This window comes from Vidua macroura, chromosome 1 (genome assembly GCF_024509145.1).
Source record: "Vidua macroura isolate BioBank_ID:100142 chromosome 1, ASM2450914v1, whole genome shotgun sequence".
Lineage (NCBI taxonomy): Eukaryota > Metazoa > Chordata > Aves > Passeriformes > Viduidae > Vidua > Vidua macroura.
In genome coordinates, this window is record NC_071571.1 from 101191469 (window position 1) to 101211293 (window position 19825).

At 38.8% G+C, this 19825-nt stretch overlaps 1 protein-coding gene across 1 annotated transcript in view; it reads right to left on the minus strand.

The window, feature by feature from the left end:
* LDLRAD4 (low density lipoprotein receptor class A domain containing 4) overlaps positions 1 to 19825 on the minus strand; it is a 230606-nt gene that overhangs the window by 134288 nt on the left and 76493 nt on the right. Inside the window, exon 3 of the mRNA XM_053973174.1 lies at positions 5317 to 5457. Coding sequence (XP_053829149.1) covers positions 5317 to 5457 — 141 coding nt within the window. The remainder of the gene's footprint in view (positions 1 to 5316; positions 5458 to 19825) is intronic.

Sequence of the window (19825 nt, forward strand, 5' to 3'; positions counted from 1 at the left end):
AAATAGCAGTGCCAGACTTTCATTAACATCAACGCTAGACTGCTAAATATTTAAAGAAATGGATAAATTTCACCTGAAGTGGGACAGCCCGGCACACATGAAAGCAGAAGCACAATCAAAATGTAAATCTAAGCAGTTGTTTTTATCTGCACAAATTCGGTGTCACAGTCAGAGGGGGATGCCAAAGGTCTCTTTAAACAAAATATTTTCCTTTGATTGAGCTTTTTGTTTTTAAAACAGAATCATTCTCCAACCCCCTGCAGATCCCTACAAAGCTCAGAGCTGACAGCAGTAGGTGGGGGTGGTGAAAGGGAGAGCTATATATTTGATTTGTTTGGGTTTTTTTACCTTGCAGAGGAAAATGAACTCCTACAGCAAACTCTTCTACGCCAAAACAGCCATGACACATCACCTCCATCAATGCTGACAACTTGAAATTTGATGTAGACATAATTTGCACATGACAAGAAGGATTTGTTTTCACTTATTTTATTCTTCTGTAAATTCTCAAGCATGTCAATATTTGTGTTTGATATGCCCACGAACACATACAGATCACAGCAAACCAAACAATTAAAAACCCTAAAATCTCCACCACCACAACCCTTCTCAATAACACATGACTTGGACACTGCAGTCTGCAGACAACAGACGACACTTCCCATTTCAAAATCTAATTTACTTTTAGCAGGACAAGGCAGGCTGGTCATTTGTTGTGAAACAAAGGGAAATGCTCAAACAAATGAACTGTGTCTTTCTGGATGCAGGCACATTGTTTCAGTTCTTTGGAGTCCAAAATCTCCAGGTCACATGGAGTGGCAAGCTGCTGCCAAGGCCAAGTCTGCAATGTTTAAAATCCTACTCTTTGCCTCATTTTTCCTATCATAGCTTTGTGCTGTTAAATACACCCTTGACCTCCAAGTAGTCTTAAAAGAACAGTCATCTCCATTATCTCAATCAATAAGTCTTTACAGCCGATGAAAACAAAAACAAGTAGCCCTACTGAAAGCTGACATGGGCTATGCACACGGAGAGGTGCAGTAGCACTGGGTGTCCTCACGGAGGAGGGGAGGTGTGCTTCAACATGCATCACCAAACCTGCATCCCAAGGTAAACCAAGCAAGCTGTTACCTTAACGTGTTCAGCTTAAATGCCTTAGCATGTATTTTGATCAACTTGCTGGACTGCAGCTTGTGTCATCTAAAATCAGATTCTAACACACCTTGGTTTTTCCCAGCTGTCCTCCAATTTCTCTGTGCTATACAGAGTGAATCGCCCACACAGCAGCATAAGGCAGCCCTACCTATAAGCCAGCAAAGGAAAATGAACACAACCGAAGGGCTTCAGAGACGCACTTTTAGTTTTCCTTTGCACACGTGAGACATTGAGTTCAGTAGCAACATTTTTACAAGGGCATGTAGTGATAGGACAAGGAGAAATGGCCTGAACAAGAATAGGTGTTAGATCAGGGAGCAGGAAGAAATCCTGTACTGTGAGAGTGGTACACCCTCTGGGCAACACTGGAAAAGGTTGCCCAGAGAAACTGTGGGTGCCCCATCCTTTGGAGTGTTCAAGGCCAGGTTGGATGGGACTTTAAAGCAACCTGTTCTAGTAGAAGGAGTCCCTGCTCATGGCAGGAGGGTTGGAACTAGGTGATCTTTAGGGTCCCTTCCAACCCCAACCAATCTATGATTTAAAAGACTGAATTAACAGCACACTGGAGCCATATAAGTATGGCAAGGAGAGAGGAACACCAGATCTGAGAGATGTAAACTCCTCTAACAGCAAGTCAGCATCTCCTACAATCACGAGATCCAGGGAGCAGGTCACCCACCAAAAAAACAAAAACCTTTCTATGCCACTGCCCATGCAACTTCACTAAACTGAACAAGAAGCTCCAACAAGACATTCTGGATTTGGCTGCTGGCAAGAACACAAATGAGAAATGCTTCAGCAGCTGGGAAATATGGGAAACCACTAACACAGCACATACTGCTTAAATAAACTAAAGCAGAACTTTCATATGAAAATTAATTTATTTAGACATTGTTTGGGGGCAGTCTCTGTATAGCTCTGAAATGAGATTAATATTTTTTCCATCACAGGAGAATAGAAGGTTTGAATACAGCATGACAAAGGGATTCTTTGAACAAACAGCAGGGGGAAGGCATACTGCTTGTAGTGACGATGGCTGTAGGTAAAGACAAGGGCAGTTCAGGGAGAAATAGGATACCCTGCTTGGATGTTAACCAGCACAAACTAATAAGTGGCTCCTTTCAACAGTTTCTTTCCCATTTAAGAACTGCACACAAGCAAGAAGATGCAAGAACAGAGCTTATATGTAACACTGACCAAAAAGAAATACCTGGTTTAACATTCCTCAAGTGATTTTTTTTTTTTTTTTAATGCTAATTTTCTTCTTATTGAGCTGTATTACTGTCTTGTTACTAATGAGAGAGCAATGAATGTATGTACTTCTGTGTTGAAAGGCAGCCTGCTCAGCTGGGATATTTCAAGAGCATACACTCTGGTGTACTGTGGTAGGGATCCCCATTAAAATCATTGAGCAAAAGCATGCACACATTTCTTAATTCAACATGTCATCCCTCTAAGGCCTGGGGACCTCACTTCAGCAAGTATTCTAAAAACATTTTTTCAAAGCTGGAATAAGCCAACACAATTGATGTGTCCATAATAATCTTGTTTCCTATTACCAACTGGCACTGATTTCTACCATGTAGTAGTCTGTTTAATAGCCAGAACATGGTAAATATAATTTAAATACAGTTTATGGTTGTATTATTTTTCTGTTTGGCTTTGATCTTCTTTTTCTCTTTGTTTCACCATTAGGATCCTTTTTCACTGGGATTTGTTTGGGGTTTTTTTACTTAAAACTGAAGTCCCTTTATTTAACAGCACTTTTCACACAGTCCCTATTGCAATGAAACAGTACAGTCCCTGTCAATATCCCCAAATGCAACAAATCATGAACTGCTTTATCTGCCACAAGGTGAGCAAAAAGTTAAACATTTCCAAATGCTCTTAGCAATGCATCCAGTATTTCCTCTACAAACTCCGCATTTCCAATATTGTTGCAAAACCAGCAAATACAGTTCTTGAAAGAGTTAATAATAAGACTGTTTATGTAATTACCCCTCTTCCCTCAGCACTTGGGAGATCTCAAGTAGTAGGCCTATTGGAGACCATATTTTAGAAGCAGTCAGAGAAAATGAACAACTCTAACAGATTTAAGGAAACATAATTCATATGAACGAACTTGGAGGGTTTTGTTTTGTTTGTTGGGGTTTTTTTAACACCGATGGATGTGTGGTAACAGCCCTCACAGCTGTAAAAGCCTGATTGGAGGAGGAAGATGACTATCTTTCTCCAAGTCCACTGAAAAGTAAGAAAACTGCTGCCAACTTGTATGACGTTCCAAAGACAGGATCATGAAACGCACCAGCTGCAATTCTCAGGAAAGCAGTGGGGAACCTTTTGCTGAAGGTTTTTCAGAGAAGCATTTTGTTTGGTTTGGTCAGCACAACCTTCATGTCGCTGGAGGCTCAGGGGATGACAAGCCAGCTGACCAGGCAGGCCTGTCTTCATGATCTACAGCAAGACCGGAGGGGACAGATGTGACTTAGGAGAAGACCAGAAAGTTTGCAGATGCTGGGTCAAGCAAGTAACCATTTCTAGAGTCCAAAGGGCTTTTGAGAAGGTGCCACTATGATACTTGATTACTGCAAGACTGCCACCAGCACAGAGGGGTACTGCAAAACCACTGGTGTCCTCGTCGTCAGAGCTCAGGATAAAGAAGAGTTTGGGAGTTCCACCTAAGAGGCTCCACCTAGGAACTCACAGGGTGCCACCATCACACTGCAGCTGTGCAGAGCCACCACCTGCAATGCCACAGCTGCTGCTCATCACCAAAGCCCTTCCCTCCATCTCCTACCACTGCGGGTTTTGTGGCCACTTTTGGACAAACAGTTGTGCTAGCTTGGTTTAAGAGAAGAGCTGTACAGTATGCCAGTCAAACAAACTCCTCTATTCGAACATTACAGATGTGCTTACAAGTTCTGCATGAATAAATAATAAAATGTAACTTTTTTACAACTCAAAAGCCAACATTATGGGCAAACATGACATTTTGATTTGGATGCATCACCAAAGCCTATGTCTTGTCCTGGGACTTGGGAGAGAGTTCCACTCAAAACCAAATAAATTAAAACAAAAATAAAATGAAAGAGCCTAAAAGAATATATAGGTCATTATTATTTCAAAGCCACTGAAATCACTGTGGAGGTACCAAAGTAACACAAAGTCCAAGATTTAGATGATTTAGAGTATAGCATTTAGGAACATGTCCACTTGGAGGTTAGAGGGAGGACAGATATATATCCAACACCTGACTCCAACTTCTGTCCTGCTTATATGCTTATATGCATCTTCTGTCCTGTCCCCATGCATTAATTACAAAAATTACAGATACATGCTGCTCATAATTGCTATTACTGATAACAACATAACAAAACAGATATTCCAAAGATATGGTCACAACCAGAAGTGAAATAGAATACTGAGGGATGTCAGTATGGGCAGAACAAAACCATTTGGAAAGCAGAAGTAACATAACATACTTCTATTGCACCTGTGTATAAGAAACCTTAATGGAAAATTTATCACCCATCCAGAAAGCTGAATTGTAGTTTAAAAATAAATTATTGCACAAGAAACAAAAGCAAAAGCAAAGTTTGATTTCATTGTACATGACTGAGGGCAAAGCACTAAGAAAGCAATTCCTGTGATAAACTCTGGCACTCTATGTGCAATATTTATGCACCGAGGAATAGCAGCTAAGGATATTTTAAATATATACCTACAAAGGTCAGTAACATACCAAATGATGCTGATCTCAGCACCAATAAAACTAATAGGAATTATGAACAGAAAATTATAATTTTGTTGATAGTCTCAATAGCATATAAAGACTTTTACACAGACAGAGCATAGAATATTTTGTAGAATCTTGGAAAACGAATATTTAATTATGCTTTCTCAGAGGCCACATATGATCCATATGATTATAATTGCGATGTCCATAGCATAAACTTGCTTGGAATAACTAAAACTTTACATGTTTAGAATCCTGGGGAAAATGTCACAAATCCCTGCTAGTTCCAAGAAAAATATTATTTACTTTCTCTCTCTCATACTCCCTTGATATCATACTGCAGATCAAGTTTCCAAAAAGACTGATTTCTGAGGTAACCAGACATTTTTGACATACATGGATGCACACAAGGAGCCAATACTCACAGCTAAAGATGCCTGGAGGTGGATGCTCTGTTACAAGCAGGCAGTTCTCTTCATCACTGTTATCCCCACAGTCATTCTGTTGGTTACAAATCAGTGAACCAAGATACAAGCATTTACCACTGGCGCAGGTGAATTTGCACTCTGAAAGGCAAAGAAGAAACCAAAACAAAAAATTGTGAGAAAATTGATGCCTACCCTTCTTCAGTGCTAAAATGACAATCTTTTTCGAGTAGATGCCATAATGGTGGGTGGGTCTTTGGCATTTCAACACCAACACAATTTTGTCCTTACAGCATTGCATGTATAAATATATATGTGACGCATTCCCAATCACCAGAATCAAACCACCAGTAAACCAGATTTGCCACTTGGGAAAATTCATCTTTTTTAATAATAAGCCATATTTTTTGCAGTTCATGTTGATTATAGTTTACTTTTGACAAAGACCGTGTTCTCATATACATTTGTGTGACACCTTGCATATCTGGGGCAAGACAGGAGTATTAATAAAAATAATAATTGTCCTGCATTAAAAAAAAAAGAAATCTTGCATCAGCTGTAAGGCAACAGTATAGTTTGTAACCAGGAACAATCCTGTTCAGACACAGACAATTATTCCTTAACTACCTTCCCAAAGCCAATTTGCCAGTCTCCCACCTAATTACAGTCAAGCACTTGGTGTCTGCACATTAAAATCCCATATGCAAGTGTTCTTCCAAAGTTAGTAAACTTCTAAAATGCCTATAAGATGTATGAATGCTAAATGTAGGCATGCTGTAGCTTTTAGACATTGCTTTTACAAAAAAAAAAAAAAAAAAAAAAAGAGAACAGTTTCACCTAAATATGATTCTGTCATGAGAACAATTCCTATGAGACCAAATATACTTTATAGCAAGTACTGGAGATGTAATTAGGAAATGTTCACAAAAATATACACACAATTATGAAAAGCTTTCTCACTAGGATTGTTCCAAAGTAAAATACACACACAGAACAGAGAACAAACTATATCTAGACAAACTAAAATTTAATGATTACACTACTAGTATGTTGACAAATTCAGGTGATTGTTATTCACAAGCAGAGGCAAAGCAGACAGAATTAGAAACTCTCATAAGTAGTTTATTAAAGGAGTGCCATTCCCTGAACCCTGGGCTTCCCTAACCCAACCCAGTATGGGTTGGCTGATTCTGCTTCAGAGAGATGATTTCTGGTCCTTCCCAGCAAAGAGGTAGAATTTGTTCATCTTCTACAGTATCAGCAAAAGACTTTCTTTAATCTTAACTTAGTCTGAACTGAGACAACAGGACCTCCAATGCTAAAAAGTCCCTAAATCAGATACAGCGGTGCGACGCTTACTCACATGTGTCTGTTGCGTAATGCAAGCATGGTAATAGTAAAAGGGAGGAAAAAGAAATTGAGAAAGAGAGCGAATTCATTTTCATTTTTCATTTGATTTATAGATAAAAGCAATTTTCAGACTTCACTCTGAACACTTTTCAAGACTATTAATGATATTTTGGTACACATACCAGCAAGAACATGCTGCAATAAAAAAATTGTATGCATAATATGTGTAAGCTATAAAATGTTACTTAGGAATATAAATAGAAGGTATGAAAGGCAAGGAAAACAAGCATTTCCTGCGGGGGAAAAAATATGATCTATTTTACTTGGTGAAAGTGTACTTATAAAATAAGTATTTGCCTAAATGAGGTCCTCAAATTTAAGCTTTTTTTCATTCCAACCCTGCAGTCCCTGACCTATTAAAATTGTAGAATAAAATACTGTACAAACAAATTATTTTCTTTTGTTTGTTACTCTGTTCTTCTCTGCAACAACAAAGAACTGAAGAGGCATTGAAGTGCTTAAAAATCATAACCAAATGAAGTAAGCCTTTGAAACCCATGGAATTGAAAAGGTCATTAACAACTACTTCTGGAAAGGACACTTAAAAAGCCAGGCTCAATATTAGCAATCTGATAATTACAATGCTTTAGGACTCATTTCAGCAATTTCATGAAAAAACTGGAACAAGAAATGAACAAAGCTGTCTTGGAAGGTTAGAAAAGTTGCCTTGAAAGGATTCAAACTTCCCAGGTATCTTAAATGGAGACTATCACACAGGGTTAAGTTAGAGTGGTAAAGAACATAATGCTTCTATTAGAAAGACTCAATCAGGATATTGCAGTTAGAATATGTGGCATGCTACTTTGGCTAGCTTTTACTGCTTTCCTGTGCCTTTGTGTTGAGTCCTAATATAATGCTTTCCATGCTGATATAAAATGCTCAAGCAAGATGTCAAGTCAAAAGGAGTTAAAGCTAAGAACTCAAGGTGTCTGTTTGCCACCAGATTATACAGTTTTCACACAAAAGACTAGACGAAGCATTACATTTCTTCATAGCTATATTAAAGTCTTAAAAGTTCTGGGGCTTAACTAACATTATCATAAGAGGACTAACGAGAAGAAAGGATTTGTGATTTAAGGTGAACTGGGGGGGTTGTCATAGATAACAGACCACACTGAAATTTAGAATCAAAAAGCAGACTCAATCAACTTTTCTTGTAAAATATTAATGCTACTTCCTGATTCCCTCACACATGTGAAAACAGCCATTGTGAAGGTGCATTTAAAAAAAAGAGTCATTGTCCCCTTTTTGATGTGCCCACATGGACTGGAAGATTGCTCACAATACCACGGGAATTCTGTGTTGATTTGAAAATGGGACATGTTGTCAAAAATCATGTTGCCTTCTGATCTCCCACCAAATCTTTTTGCCAAGGAAGCAGTCATCCTCTACTGGCCCTGGCTGGGATGGAATTAGCTTTCTTCATAACAGACCTTGTGGTGGCTACTTGGATTTGTGATCCAAATAGTCAGTGTTGGACAGTGTTGTAGGACAGTGTTGATGTCACAACAATGTTTTGGTTAGTGCTGAGCAGTGCCTTCTTTTCTCACTTTTGCAGATGCATGAGTGAGAAAAAGAGGGGCTTCCTCTTTTTCTCACTCATGCATCTGCAAAAGTAACATCTGTATCTAACAAAATGTAATATCTAATGGAGGACACAAAATTGCAAAACATAGTCTGCATAATCACATTCTGTTGAAGCCCGAAAGAAATATTCAAAGAAAAAAATGTATTGCAGGAATAGATAAATAAATTAAACAGATTATTCAATGAAAATACAGATACTTCTGACCAGAGAACATACTTAGGATCTGGTATTTGCAACTTGTGAACAAAAAAATTCAGTACCTTAAATTAGTTTGCTTAGTGGATGCATTTAAACAGTGTTTTTACTAATGCCAGAGAAGAATCCTTCCTTGTAAAGCAAGATGGATCAAAGTCAGGTTGAGGGAGGTAGTAGAAAGCAAATATAGAGTATTTTCAAACTGAAATAAACCGGCAGAGGTCTGTACCAAAATACAAGGAGTGACCTCAAAACACTCCAACCAGGGAATCCAGACCAGTCCAGACTAAACCACTGTGCCTAATGACACACCAGAGAGCCCTTTTCAGTACAAAGTCTCGTACTTGGCCTGTCTAGACAAGACAGGGGGAAAGATCCTGTTCTGAAAACATGCCAGCATGATCCTTCTTTCATGAATAATGTTTCAAAGCTAGACAGTTTCCTTTTTCATTTTCAAGTGGCAATTAGTGAAACATCAGTCGGTTGGTCAGCAAGGCTCTGACTAGAGCTAAACCTGAAGCAAGAAGACAGCTACTGGAGGTTGAAAAATATCAACCCTTCTTATAATTATGTCTTACTATGTTCAAAATTATGTTTGGAGCATACTTTAAAAAACCCTATATGATACAGTGATTCTTCAACATAAAATTTTAATAAACATACTTCCAGGTAGAACTTGACTATCTTGGGGAAAAAAAGGAATTCTAAGAATAATATTATGGACATTTCCTATTTTTAGAAACTGAATGCAAGTAGTATAAATAAGTATATTGCACACATGTTCAAGGCAGATGCTTGTTTGCATAAAACTCTCTACAATTACCAATATATGACTGCATTTCAAATAGTTTCAAATAGTTAATTGAAGGTTATGCTTCTGTTGCTACAGCAAAAGATGGATTTACCTCATGATACAAAAAAACTACCCTGATGAGATTTTTTTACTGTGAAATGCAAGATCTGATGTATTGGGTAGGCTTATTTTATACTTTCTTTGCCTAGCCAACAAGATAATTTTATCCTTGCATTCAACTTAATTCTTTTAGACTTCATTTACACTTGACTTCATCCATATGAACAGCATTCCCATTGTTCTGTCATCCCACTTACTGTAGGGCATTTTTAATTATAGCTAAGTGCTGTTTGTTTTTCTAATGTAAGCCCAACCACGGGCCAAGGAAAAAAAGCAACAAAGTGTCATATTGAAAAAATATGGTGGTTTAGGCCACTGTTATGATGCATGTCACAGCTGCTTATTTAACGGGTCTGAGATGATTAGCTGACCCAGGGGCAGAATTCTCTTCCATCCATTCAAATAAAAAATAAAAAACTCTGTATGCAGCCAGTGATTTCAAACCGTTGTGACTAAACTGTAGTAATGCGGTTCAAACGCACAACGTGAAATCCTAAGTGAAGTCTGGGACTCCACCAGAGCAGAAAGGCACTCTCCCAAAATCCAGCAGACTGGCAGCTGCCTGGGCAGCTCAGCCAGCAGAGGGTGATCCAATACCCTGCTGAAGTCATGTAAATGGAAGAGGCTCTCTTTGCCTCCAGGTGGGTGGACCTAGATCTCCAGAGTAAAGGCTTAATTTCTAATTTCTTATGTAAAGACACCATTTTAAGTATGTCATCATACTTCTTCGTACTCCTGCTCATATTGCAGCATATAAGAGCCTGAAAGAAAATGTGTTTAAAGGGCACCATCACCTGTTATAAGGATAATAAGAGGCAGAAGCAGTAAATTGGAGAGGGCGGGAGGAACCACACTTCACTGGAGATTAAAGAAATATAAACCACAAATACCAGAGTCAGTACAATAAAACCCTGTTCAGCCTCTCATAAACATCTGTCTGTGTATTATTTTTAATATTGTAGATTGTAGCTTTATAATGGGAAGTAAATCATAAATAGGAGACATGCACACAAGGAGCATGTTTATTTGGGAAAAAAGCTTGGTTAATAAGGAAGATGGCAGGCTGCCATGCGATCTAATAAACTGGTGCAGGGAAGGGAGGGCTAAATAGATCTCTACAAAACAAAAAAGCACTTCACAAAAAGAATGCCAAGCAGAACACCAACAAAAATGAAAGCGGATCAGCTTAGGCAGGGTAAGAAGCAGAGCTGTAAGCCACAGTCAGAGGCCTGTTCTCAGTGCTCACAGCCTCACATAGGACCAAGAAGCAAGGCTGCTCTCAGAGCCAGGGAACGTGGAGACAGAGACCTTCTCCCCCCAGGGGAGATTACAGCCTTAAAACCAGGCTGATTGAAAGAAGATTGTTACTGGTTCACAACCAGTCTCATTTACTCTTACAGTCCCCCATGCTTGCTTGCTTATCCAGCAATTATCTTTTCATCTACTTCTTAAGGCAAAGCCTGGAGCTATGCCCTTTAACAAGTTACTATTTGTGTCGGTAGCTAAAGGAAGCAAACACAATATTCTTGCGCACAGGTAGCGAAATGCGCTGCTCAGTTCACCAGTTCAGGGCATTAGGACATTTCACAAAGCTCACCTTAATTAATAGCCTGAATGAAATTACCAGACATCGTGGGGGTAACTAAAAGAGCTCCTTTATTTTGAGATTGATCAGTGAGGTTAGTTTTTGCCTGTGATCTTTCTTCACAGTATATACCTGTCTCTGGTGTGAAAATAAAGAGAAAAATTTCATCCTGATGGCCATTGGGGTGTTAAGAAAAGAGTTTTTATCAACACTGGAAACTAAATTCAGGAGACTCACTATCACTGAGTGATAGTGGACATCCTGCCCACGCAGCAAGCCTCCACAGCTTCACACTGGGGACCAGCAGCAGTCCTGAGCATGTCCCCTCAGGAACGAGACAACAGTTCCCATCACAGCACTCATCATGAATGGACAAAGTCTCTCCAAGCTGATCTCAAAGGCTGTCAAGCTCACACAAATTGTGAGATCTGCCAGCATAGAGAAAAGCCAAAAAAGGAAAGGCTCTTTTATTGCCACCTTCATAAATGATTTTTTCTATTTATCACTTACCTTCCCATAAAACAGCAAGGCAGTATAAATATGGGGTTCCATTTTCTGCCCTTCTACCCACTTGCTTTTCCTGGACTGGCAATGTTCTGCCTGCTTATGCCCACAAAGAACTGAAATGCCAGAACTTCTCAACAGAAGTCAAGAATGTGTCTCCTTCTCCTCATTCATGTGAAGATCCTTTACATCCCTACCAAAGCCCCCTGACACCCTCTCTGGCCACAAAACTTCCTCAGAAACATCCTTCCAGCAGCGTGTGCCTGGCACTCCCCAGCACAGGAACTGGTGCCAGTGCCAACAACTCCACCGAGTCACAGTCTGGACACTGCCCTGGGGCTCCGCTTGGGTCAGAGCCCACGGAGAGAAGGACCCAGCACCACGGCAGACACTCACTCCACCTTAAGGGAAGAAATGACCTGTGAGGAGGCATGGGTTTCCAGAAGCCATGGGAAGGCCTTGTGTCTGCCCTGACAGACCCCACAGGAGCTGTACTTTTCTATACGCACTAGCAAAGTTTTCCAAGTCAAGTATGGGGAAGAGGGGAAGGAGCATTGGTGACTCAACTAATGACACTCTCATTTTCAGTTGAGAAATTACATGAGGAGACGATTAAAGATACATTAAGCATGTACCTTATAATTTTTGTCAAGCAAAATGTCATTATCATGGGCAAGTGCAGGTAAGAAGGGTATATGCAAATGAGATTTTCTTAACATCTCATCCTCCTTAATCATAATTCAAAGAATCCTTGAATTATGGTAAATATTTTAAAATTATCTTACTTGGTGTTCATCTTAAGAAATCTTTAATAATCACAAGCAGTGCCACTTACCAGGTTTGTAGAGCATGGCATATGTAGAGGAATATAAAATAAAAAAATCACATTACTGTAGCAGCTTGTTGGTTTTCCTTTGGAATATTGTTTGCTTAACAAACAGCTCAAGATCATCTTATCAGGCAACTTCATAAACTTTGAATCCACAGACTACAGACTAAACCATGTCCCTTCACAGATGCCTTGTGAAGTTTTGAGCAAAACCAGGCCCAGATGAAGACACGCAACAGTTACTGCAACACCCAAGGATTATCTGGGGTTTGGGAATATGGTAGGAAATTGGTAGGGAAAAGCATTGTCTTTATATTTTTTGTTGTTAAGTGATGTCACATTAAGACTGTGACCCCTGTAGGGCAGGAGCTGTTTTAAGCTAGCTCTCCTAGGAGGTACTGAAGCACAGAACAAATACCATTCTCATCTGAAATGCTGTAATGGTACTGAATCAAAGAAGGGTCTGAGAATAAACCCAAGAACTGGACTTTTCATAAAAGCAATGCATAATGCAGACAAGAGTATACTGTGTTTCAGGTGGCTGTTCAGATATCAACCTAATATTGATGACAGTACTTTTTTTTTTTTTTCATATGTCTCCCTGAGTACAATGTGCAGAAAATATAAGAGAAATTAATATATTTACTGTGTGTCAAGATGCAGGACAGTTATGGAGCTCCACATTTCAGTTATGAGCTCCACATTTCAATGGACAACAGCATTCTTTCATTTCTCAATGGCATTTGAATTGTGCAATGCACACTAATGTGAGTAATGAAAAGTCTGTTATCATCTGGATCATGTTCTCTGATCCACACCTGCAAAGATTTGCATGTTCCTACGGTAAATACCTTGTCACTGTTAGATTTTGTACTTTAAAAGCAATTTTAACTAAAGTCCAATTATCTAAGAAGTGTCTAACTCAGTTCACTGTGCCTCAGGGCTCACATATTATCTAGGTAGTATTAATAAAATAATACCTAGATTACAGGGAAACAGATTGCTGTCAGTGGTTTGCACCATATAGCATGGACAAAGTTTTTTATAAACTAGTACTGTCTTGTATCAATTGTTACTAAACTCTTCCCTCCTTATTCATCTCTATCTAAAAAATGAGTCACACATTCTATTCATCTTAGTATTTTTCCCAGAAGTCCATGGTTTTTTGGCTAAGCCTTTTAAAGAAAATAAACAAAATAAATCCTTTCTACCTTTCTTTAATTCTTCCTTTTACCAGTTGCCATGAACACTTCCTATCAGGTGTGTATTGTAGTGCAAATGTATACAGACTCCCACGTATATGCATTTCCATATAGTGGAGCTGGTATTCATTTGGTTTGCCTAATATTTTCTACTATAAATACCTTGGAGAATCCCTCCTATTTTCACTTCATGCAGCAGGTCTGTGATGCTGAGCTGGAAAAATACCCCTAGCCTACAAAAGTGCCTCTTCTATGTCCCAAGAAATTCTCCGCTGCTTTTACGGAAATAAAAACTGTTTTAAAGGAAAAAAAAAAAAAAAAAAAGGGCAGTTATCTTCTTATTGTCTGCATCAGGGGAGTCTCTGGCAGCACTCCCAAATAACTCAAAGGTGCAGACACTCTGAGGCTCCAGCAATACCACTGGTGGAACAACAGCCCAAGCCATAAGGGGACAGCAGGGGAAGAGGCAGATGAACTGTAGTGGGGAAGGGAGGTGAGCTCTGCTCCCCCTCACTTTCACACAAAATTCCCACTTCACTTCCAGGTAGGGCCAAGTTCAGCCATTACTACAATCACCAGGTGCTCCTCTTCCCTCCCCAGGTGCTCCCACCATCAAGTGTATGAGACAGACAGACACAAAGAAGAAATGTGAATGAAAGCCAGTATTTTGTGCTTTGAGAATGCCTCATTTAGCAACCTGCACAGCATAGTTTTAATAAAGATTATTTCAAACTACAATTATGAGATTTTGTTTAAGCATCAGCAACATATTTGACCACCGAGGTATTTAACTGAGATTATCTATTTCCATGGCCAAGGTGTTTACAAAGCAGACTGTGCAGAAAACACTGATACAGGCATCCCAAAGAAATCTCTACCACTTAGACCATTCTGTTGTTACAACAGTATCATTTAAAAATGGGCATTGTGTTTAGGATAGTGCATTTCAGGCTGTGAACATGAACATACTATTACACGATGACGCTGGATGGTGCTGAGTCTCTCCTTGCACTATGCATTGTCTTGGGTAACTTCATAGTAGAGAAAACCAAAGCAAATTACCTCCCTTCCCCAGTCTGTACTCAACTTTGCAGACACACTGAGTGTTTAAGTGAAGAAGTACCTCATAAGTAGGCCCAAGCCTAACACAATGCAAAACTTGAATATAAACAGAGGGTCTAGCTCACAAGCTCAGGCCACAACTACACTGCATGTGATAACCAACAAAAACAAAAACAAAAACAAGCTGGAGCACCATGTCCCCATAGCCAAGTGCTTTTGGCTGGCACTGCTGCCCAATGATAGCTGGGTGGGACATGGCACAGCCTTCCCCTGACATCAGCTGTGGTTCACATCCACGTGCAGCTGCTCCTCTGGAAAGAGACAGAGAAACTAAGGAGGTTTCTGACAGATCTGCTTGAATCAGGGGGACCACCTGACCCAAGCTAAGTATTGGCATGGTGAGGAGGAAAAGACTAGAGTGGAGCACCCAGGGAGGATTGATGTTGCCTGGGTGTCCAGGTGTGATGGTAAAAGCTTGTCTTCACATCTACATATCTGGGTGAAGCCACACAGCCTGGAACCCTCTTGACAGAGCTGGCTTTGAGAAGTTAACCGTGCTTGTCCCTTCCTAAACACAGTTTTGCAAAAGGAGGTCAGTCTAGTGGCCGCTGGTATGCAATGTACCAACACACCTGAGCAGTGCCCACCTGCCAGGCACACATCCATCTGTCACCTGGGCTTGGGGTACCACTGATGATTGAAGCTGGCTTTTCTGACAAAATGTGCTTTGCATCTGAGATCCAAGTAGCACTTGATCTGCAAACCACACCCCAAAACCCTGACACATTACCTCACACCTACGGGTGCTCTGGACATGATTTCTGTCTGTGGCTTATCTTAATACGCTGGACTGGAAACTACTGTGGTTGACATGCAGATCAGTCATGCCAGCCTTGACACAGCAACGTCTGTCAGAGAAGCAGTGTAGGAAGCCAATAGCAATAACCATTTTGGACATCTAATTTAAACCTGCCACTGTATATCTGTCAGAAGCCCCACAGAATTTTTTGGGTGGGGACAAGAGAGAAGCCTAGGATAAATATCCGGTTACAGCACAAGCTATCGGTGTATCGATGACAAGTTAAAGCATGTTAAAAATTGTACAAATGATGTGCTGAACACAGAGAACCTCCCAGCCATGAAAGAGAATAAACAGCCAGAGCACTGGAAACTCAAGAGCAACTCATTGTGTTTTAATTCTAGGCAAAGTAGTTTGTAATATTGTACCAGCTTATTATTAATAATATTAATATTATTATTAATAATCTGTTCAAAGATGGTGATAATTTTCTGTGGTTTTGTAAGTCAAGCTAATTGAACTGAGGTCAGTTTCATAGCACTGTTCCCTCCTCAGAATACTTCAAATAAGAAGCTCATAGTAAAGCAAAAATCCAGTTAATACCACACTGCTCATTTGCTAGCAACAACAAAGGAATAAAGTATTTGTTGGAGCTTCCTAATAACCCTCTAATTTAGGATCCTTATGCTTAAAAAATTATTGAGACACCAAAAAACACCATCTATATGGATTCATCTTCCTTGTCACTAGGAGGTATTTCTTTAAAACACAACATGTCTTACTATGGAATGTTACACTAACATACAAAACCTACTTCTCCAGAGAAGAGCCCTGTCTAAAATCCAGGATGCAGATTAAGAATATTTTATAATCTGCAGGCACTGCTTTCAGATAGATGAATATAAAAAGAAAGAAAAAAGAAGTCCAACAGCTACCAATACTAGGTAATGAACAATCTAGCACACGAATCTTTGGAAATCAAATTCAAAGGTGAGTGAAATTCTACAGCAGTATAATATAGAGGTCCCTGATTTTTTCCTAGTCCAGTTCTCAGATACTTACTGAGACATAACAAAGGCTACAGTTAAATGAACACTGTGAACACATTAGTACATTCTAATGTTTGTGCATCTAATCTGTTGTTTTTAAGGTCTGAGCTCAGATGTGGCTTCCAGTGTGCAAATATCATCTGTTCTACACAATATTAAACAAAAAACATTCACCTAAAGTACTTCAGCAAAAGCTTATACAAACAATTTTTATTTTGTGTTACAGTGGATTAGGAACTACCTAGAAAAGTTGCAATTAACCACAGTGGAGAAATAATAAGTGAAATACATCTTTTTAGACTTCATGAAGTAACTGTCTTTGAGTTGACAGCAAAATATTTGAATGTGCTCTACTGCCTAAAAGACAGAAGCACTAATGGCAGGACAACACATCCTGATAAAAGGTCATTTAAAAGGGTAGGAAGTCCTCTTCATAATGGATTAGGGTTATAAAGAATGTAAGAAAAATTTCCTTGCATAAGGGAATTTTGTGAAGTTCACTTATTTTAAACAGCAAACAAACACTTTAATACCTATTGGTATATGGCATGCAGTCATCAACGCCTTCCAAGTGGGATTAACCATTTTAAAAAGATATGCACATATAACAGTAATAACTTACAATCTTCAGAACATACTGCTGTTGTTAAACTCATAGCTGACATTGTAGAACATTTGAGAGAAGAATACGGTTTGGGTTTAAACATGCTTTCTAGAGTTCCAAATATGACCTCACACACCCAGTTATTTTTGTTGAAGCTTAAAATACAGAATGAAACAATCTTATTCTGCAAGCACATACTAAGCAGACCATTAATAAAAGAAAAAATTACATTTTCTTGTGAGTAAAACACTAGCATTCACATGATGTGACACAACAGAGTATCTGATTACTCTTCTTGAAAGGCAGAATTTTGGCAGAGCTGCTGTTAGCTGAGATGGACGCCGTTTGCTTTGAGGAACACTGCTCCTCAATGTTATTCCTCAGGGTGCAATCTTTGATTTCCATGGCAATTTCTTGGGACTACAGCTGTAGGGTGCAGTTCTTTGAAAACCTTAATTAACTACGTTAGGGCAAACATCCTAAATGGCAGGTATTTGAGAGACACTCACAAAAGAATAGCTGAAGAAAAGAATTCGCTCCATTTCAGATTTCCAAACAGAGCATTACGGTCCTTCAGAGAATCACCAGACTACGGCTTTTTAGAATTCCATCAGACAAAAAACTGGGCAAAAATTAATTCTATTTGATGACATCAATCATGGAAGAAATTCACATATTAAGCATCAAAGAAATGGGCAGTGGGTATGGAAGGCTAGGCATCTTTCTAATAATATGCTGGTGTTTGGTAGGTCTGTCTCATTTTGACATTTTGGGGGCTAATCACATGTATTTTAATGAGAACTCGCTTCACTGAATTCAACCCCTAAACATGCATTTTAAATAACTTGCTCACTATTTTCTTTGACACTAAAGGTGACCTATATATGTTAAGATTGTGGAAAGATACTGTGAATATATGGAGAGAGATATAAGAACGTGGAAAAGGAAGACTAAAAAAAGAGAGAGGAATGTTTTGCCCCTTCTTATTTTTTTAGAACATTAAGTATTTCATTCTCTCATATTACAAGTACCTAGAGATGAGATAGGACTACTCCTTAAATCACTTTAAAACTCTCTAGATAATATCTTCAACTTTAATGGGGCTTCACATATTTATTTCACTTAAAGCTTATTTATATCACATGCCTAGCAATCAGCAGCCTACATCTTGTCTTTTGAATAAAGATTTCCCCAAGTGTCTTCTAAATATTTTTTATCTCTCAAGCCACATATCAACAGCAAAACAAGGAAAGAATAACCTAATTTTAAAAAGAATCTTATCAGTGTTCTTTTCTTATAAAATAATTTCCTTTTTTACAACATATAGGCAAGTACATTGCAAAGAAATAAAATCAAAGAAAAAAAATCCAATCTTTCCATATTCTTTCCTTACAAAGTTCACCTTTGATTTATGTACCATTATATAAAGAGACATGTACTTTAATATATCTAACAGGAAACTCAAAGCGTAGGCATTGTAGGCCAAGATTTGAAGCAAAATCTGGCCTAGGATGTATTGACCTGGGGATTCCTTTACAAAGTATTCAACCTGTGAATTATGCTTAATTATTCTTCCTTCTTAAATGCAAGGACAACGTAGAGTTCAAAATCTCAATTCAGAGCCATCATAAAAAAGCACTGGCTTGCTTTGAATGGAAATTTCTATGAGTCAATAGGAAATGCATTTTTTATTTTAAACACAGTATCAACTGATTTTGAAACCATGTATCAACAACATAGTATATAATGTATGATGTGATTAGGCAATGCAGGTTGCAAAAGCACATTCCAAAAACACACGGAATAGTCCTGCCAGACTGCACTACAATTTCCCAGCTTCCGTTTTAATACTTGATGTCTGCATACAAAACCAGCAGGCCAAACAAGAAGACTGGCCTGAATTATTTTCATATAATATTCAGGAGAAAAGAGATTTGCTGGCTGCTCTACAAGGGAGCTGCCTGCAGTACTGCACTATTACATTTGCAAAGTGTGCAAGACTCAAGTCCTGTAAAGAACATGGAACAACAGGAAAGGAATGCATAACACTGTGTACCAAAAGATCCAGGGGGAAAACTATTATGCTGTCTTAACTAATAGTTCCAGAAATTTTTCTTTCAGTCACAGAAGGTTTTGTAAGATCTTGAAACAAAAACATTACGATTCTGATTCTTTTCTTAGCTGCAGTTTTCCCACAGTCTATATGACACTGGGCAAGCTGCTTGGATCTTCCCAGCACATCTAGAGCTGTAATAATAGGAATAACAATAACAATAATAATAGTGATGATGATGATGCCACTACTGCTGCCGTGAAATGATGTAGACGTAAAGCTCGTGATGACTGTAAGAAGGAAAATATTGAGGCAAACTGAGCATGTGTCTCAGTGTAAAGGAGAATCTCTATTTATTAATAATTTTAATAATTTTCTAGTTCCATTAGGTTTTTTTAATCTCATCAACTATTAACAAATGTCTATTATCTGTACAGATTTTCTCAATGGAAACTGTTTCAGTTGGGCCACCCAGACAGCTATAAGATGAGATATAATGCTCTTGCTCACTTCCATTTAACCCAAACATTTATCTTAAAGACAAAGTAAACCAAAACAGTTTTATGTCCCATCTTGCATGACAAGCCACTTTTTTTTTTTTCAGACATAGTTTCAAGCATCTCTTTTCAGCCAGGTACAGAGAACAATTAAATCAGTACATAACTAGCACTGCTCCAGTGATCAGCGGAGCTTTGCCTTGTTTGTCTTTCATTTCC